Consider the following 3716-nt stretch of genomic DNA (forward strand, 5'->3'; position numbering starts at 1 on the left):
GAAATGCACTATCTGGAGTATGATCACATGTGTTTCAGCAGAAACTGCAGGTGTAATGAAACTGACCTCACACACCTCCTTATCTTGGCATCACTTGGACTAGTTCATTTGAAGTATCAGTACACTGTTAAAAAGTCAAAAAAGAAGCCCTGAATCCTAATGATCAAAAGTGATAAGGGTGGTTGTATGTCACCAGCAACCCTCACATGAATGTGACATTACAGAGCAGAAACAAAAACAGCAGCTTCCTCTTCTCTCAGTGGACTCCCTCTTCCTCCTCTGAGTGCAGTCACAAGCTTACAAACCCTCACACCCCTGACAGTGCTGGTGGCAGATCATCTTGTTTATGTGCGGCAACACAGCCATTTGGAAAAAGATCAGAAGGACAGTGGCCATCAGCCTCTCTCTCACATTTCCTCCTCGACCTGAAACCAACATACAGAAGATGTCTGACGCTCTTTGTATTGTGGGTTCGTTGTTTGGTGAGTGATGTGCTATATGTGATGTGCTGGTCTTTTGTGCTGGTCTTTTACCAGTGTACTAATTGATTGCACAATAGTAAATTATCGTAGGCACTCTCTCAGCTGTTCTTGTTATCATCTGAGGTTTTATCAACTCTTTGTCTTTCAGGATCTGCAGATGGACAGCAAGGTATCTAACTTTTCTAATTAAATCTCTCCAAGCTGTGTTTTGGTTTTGTGTTTCAATCCTATTTCTCCATTCTTTCACAGAGTGTGGTTCCTGTTACCTGATAAACATGGAGTCTGTAATCGCCATTATTGCTTCTGACATTATTTTGACCATCTTCATCACTATTTCTGTGTTCTGCTTTGCCACTCAACACAAGAGAAGGAGAGAATGGGATTCTCATGATGGTGAGCACTCAATATATCAGCATCTCTGCTTATTTGTGAGTATGCTGGGTGGTGATACAGCACTAACTTGACATGTAAATGTTTTTTATCAGGTAGAAGAAACCTGCCATCATCAGTATCAAAGAAAATGCCAACAGAGGTCACAGAATCTCCCTACCAGGTAAAGTAAAACTACATTATCAATGAAGCCTCAAAGACACTAAATGTGGAGATTACATTGTTTAGGGTTTTAATTATATATTATTTGTTTTTCCATGATGAATTGCTTTTACTGTTTTATAGGAGTTACATGGAGTCCAATCAGATGTGTACAGTGAGCTTCAGCACTTTAGGAAATGAAACAACAAAGCTATAAAAATCCAAACAACGTCTCATCTGTATTTTCACAACACTCACACACTCCTCTATGCACATCTTGTTTTGCCACTTATACTTATGTGGAATTAAAGGTAACAAGATGCTTTATAAATGTGTCTTTTACATGTAAAATGTATATTATATTCACTGAGTACTGTGTTGTGCCGAATGTGATGTTCGCTGCATCACAATCTTGTTTTTTGTAAATCTTAAACTGTCTTAAAATGTGTATTTGTATTTATCTTATTATTATTAAACTACATTTTTTCAAAGCAAGGAAATGAAAAATATGCAGTTTTTACATTTTATTTTATTTTATAGTTATATTTCAGAGGATTACTTATACATTTTCACATTACAATGAACATACAAAGACTTTCAGTACTAGATAAAAGCAACACATTTCTGTCCTAAGTCATCAAAAGTTGTTGTGCCCATTTCTAATTTCATTTTTTTGACATTTCTCATACTACAGCTTTTGTACCAAACATCACGCAGTAGAGACTTACGCTATTTAATCCAAAATTGTTTCTCATATCTCTCCACATGATCGCATAACTAAAATGAATATCTAAATAATCTAATCTAAATTTGGATCAAAAAGTCCCAGAAGCAGCTTTATGTGGAAGCAGTCTGTCTGCTTCCTATGAGTCAACAGATGACAGGCCTTGACTCATTATGAGGAAGAAACGGAATCTAAATGGTAGAAAAAACAATTATTCAATTATTATTCAACATTACATGCATAACATTTGAATAACAAAGCAAGATCTAGGAAGTAGTCTCATCTTGTAATTAGATTAGGATGAAATGTAAGGAATTTAAATGTGGTGACAATATGTCATGGAGTTGTTTCCTAAGATGGGTTAGGTGGATAAAAATCCAAGCAGAAATCATTTGTCTAAGTCAAATGCAGAGGAAACAGACCTTTATATGATCACCAGGAGGCTCGGCTCCTGGCTGGAACAGACAAGCTACTGGGCCTGTGTTCTGGGGGGGGCTAAAGCACATAAGAGAAAGTGGATCACAAAAAATGACAGAGCCTTCAGGAAAGCAATCAAACAATGTATTTACAATATTGACTAATGGAAGAAAAAAATATTCTACCGATTGGATAAGTTTCAGAGCTGATATACTCTCTGGTTTCTGTGGGAATATTAAGATCAATTGTTCAGCCTTTGATCGCTCTGGGCATAATTCTTGGAACAATGTATATTGTTTTGTATAATGTAGAATCTGGTCTTACCATCTGTATCTCTGGTGTTTCCTACCGCAGGCAGTCTGCCATTGTTGTCCTCCGCACTGTCCCAGTCTTGCATTTCTCTGCTTTGGCCTGGGGCCAACATACCAATCAACCCATTAACTCTCCTCACCTTTCCTTGGAGATTGGCACCTTGACTGGCACTGTCAATCACTTTGTCTCCGCTTAAACGGATAACTTGTTTTCCTGACAAATTTCCATCCTCCTGAGCAACCACCGTCATTCCTTCCTCACTGTCAAGATCAGTCGGTTCTCTGCTCCCATGGTCCTGAACCAGTCTTCTGCTCACATCCACTGGCCCCACACTGTCTTTGCCCACTCCTTTTTTCCTCCCTGATGGTATGTTATCATTCACCATAACTTTGGGAATCCAGAGCTCATGACTTTCAAGGCCTTTGTCTGTATCTGGGAAGAGTAAAAGTCATAACACCTGCATCAATATATTGTCTGCATTGTTACAGACATTAACATCACTACGAGTTATAGCTCAGATTTAAGGTACTGCACCTCTGCATACACCACTATTTTTTATCAGATACTTCAGGTTCTGAAATATTAACAAAACTTTTAGTTCTATTTAAAAGAAAATAAAGATTTTTTTTCTACATTTGCATGTAAAATAAAGCCCACACACCTGTAAACCCAATGGTGTCAAAACTCTCTGCAGACTTTGCATCTGACATATCTGTGAAAGAGTTTGCTGCTATTTAAAATGAAATCCCACTGATGACAAACACATACATTGTATGTATTGTATTTTGATGTGTGACATGTGCAATACCAACTCTAATGAAAGTTTGAGATGCTTAAATGTATATATAACCAGTCCACTACTGTGCACTACTCTACACATTTCTTTCAACAGTATAAAAAAGTATGAAAATGTACCTTCAGAGTCTTTATCTGTCACAGGTTTACTTGGAGGGTTTCTATTTGCTGCAGACATGAGAAAATATGTGTTGATAATCACTGAGGTAGTTCTACATGGTCACAATCAGATACTGTCAAAATGCTTGCTTCAGTTCACCCTGAAGATTAAGCTGCACAATAAAGCAACACAAACACATACATACAATGTCTCAGTTCTGTTTTGTGACCTCACATCTCTCTATTCTTGGGGAACTAAAAGTAATTTGAGGATTTGGTGAGATAAGCTGTCACCTGTTACTGAACCAAATGTATCTCACTATGTTTGACTGATCCATTTTGAATCACAGACCTGT

General features: G+C 37.6%; 1 protein-coding gene across 1 annotated transcript; it reads left to right on the forward strand.

The window, feature by feature from the left end:
• The first annotated feature begins 319 nt into the window (after window positions 1–319).
• tyrobp (TYRO protein tyrosine kinase binding protein) lies at window positions 320–1456 on the forward strand. Its single transcript, XM_022761972.1, has 5 exons — window positions 320–482; window positions 631–651; window positions 732–875; window positions 968–1035; window positions 1158–1456. Exons 1-5 carry the CDS (start codon window positions 347–349, stop codon window positions 1212–1214), a joined length of 426 nt encoding a protein of 141 aa, XP_022617693.1. The 5' UTR covers window positions 320–346; the 3' UTR covers window positions 1215–1456.
• Window positions 1457–3716: the final 2260 nt, after the last annotated feature.

Source organism: Seriola dumerili, unplaced genomic scaffold (assembly GCF_002260705.1).
Source record: "Seriola dumerili isolate Sdu_G_001 unplaced genomic scaffold, Sdu_1.0 BDQW01000433.1, whole genome shotgun sequence".
NCBI classification, from domain to species: domain Eukaryota; kingdom Metazoa; phylum Chordata; class Actinopteri; order Carangiformes; family Carangidae; genus Seriola; species Seriola dumerili.

What these genes read in the sequence shown, in the direction of transcription:
- tyrobp (XM_022761972.1), top strand. Translation starts at nt 347, where the DNA reads ATGTGCGGCAACACAGCCATTTGGAAAAAGATCAGAAGGACAGTGGCC. An exon ending in TATTGTGGGTTCGTTGTTTG is followed by an intron (nt 483 to 630) that starts GTGAGTGATGTG and finishes TTTGTCTTTCAG; the next exon opens with GATCTGCAGATGGACAGCAA. An exon ending in TCACAGAATCTCCCTACCAG is followed by an intron (nt 1,036 to 1,157) that starts GTAAAGTAAAAC and finishes ACTGTTTTATAG; the next exon opens with GAGTTACATGGAGTCCAATC.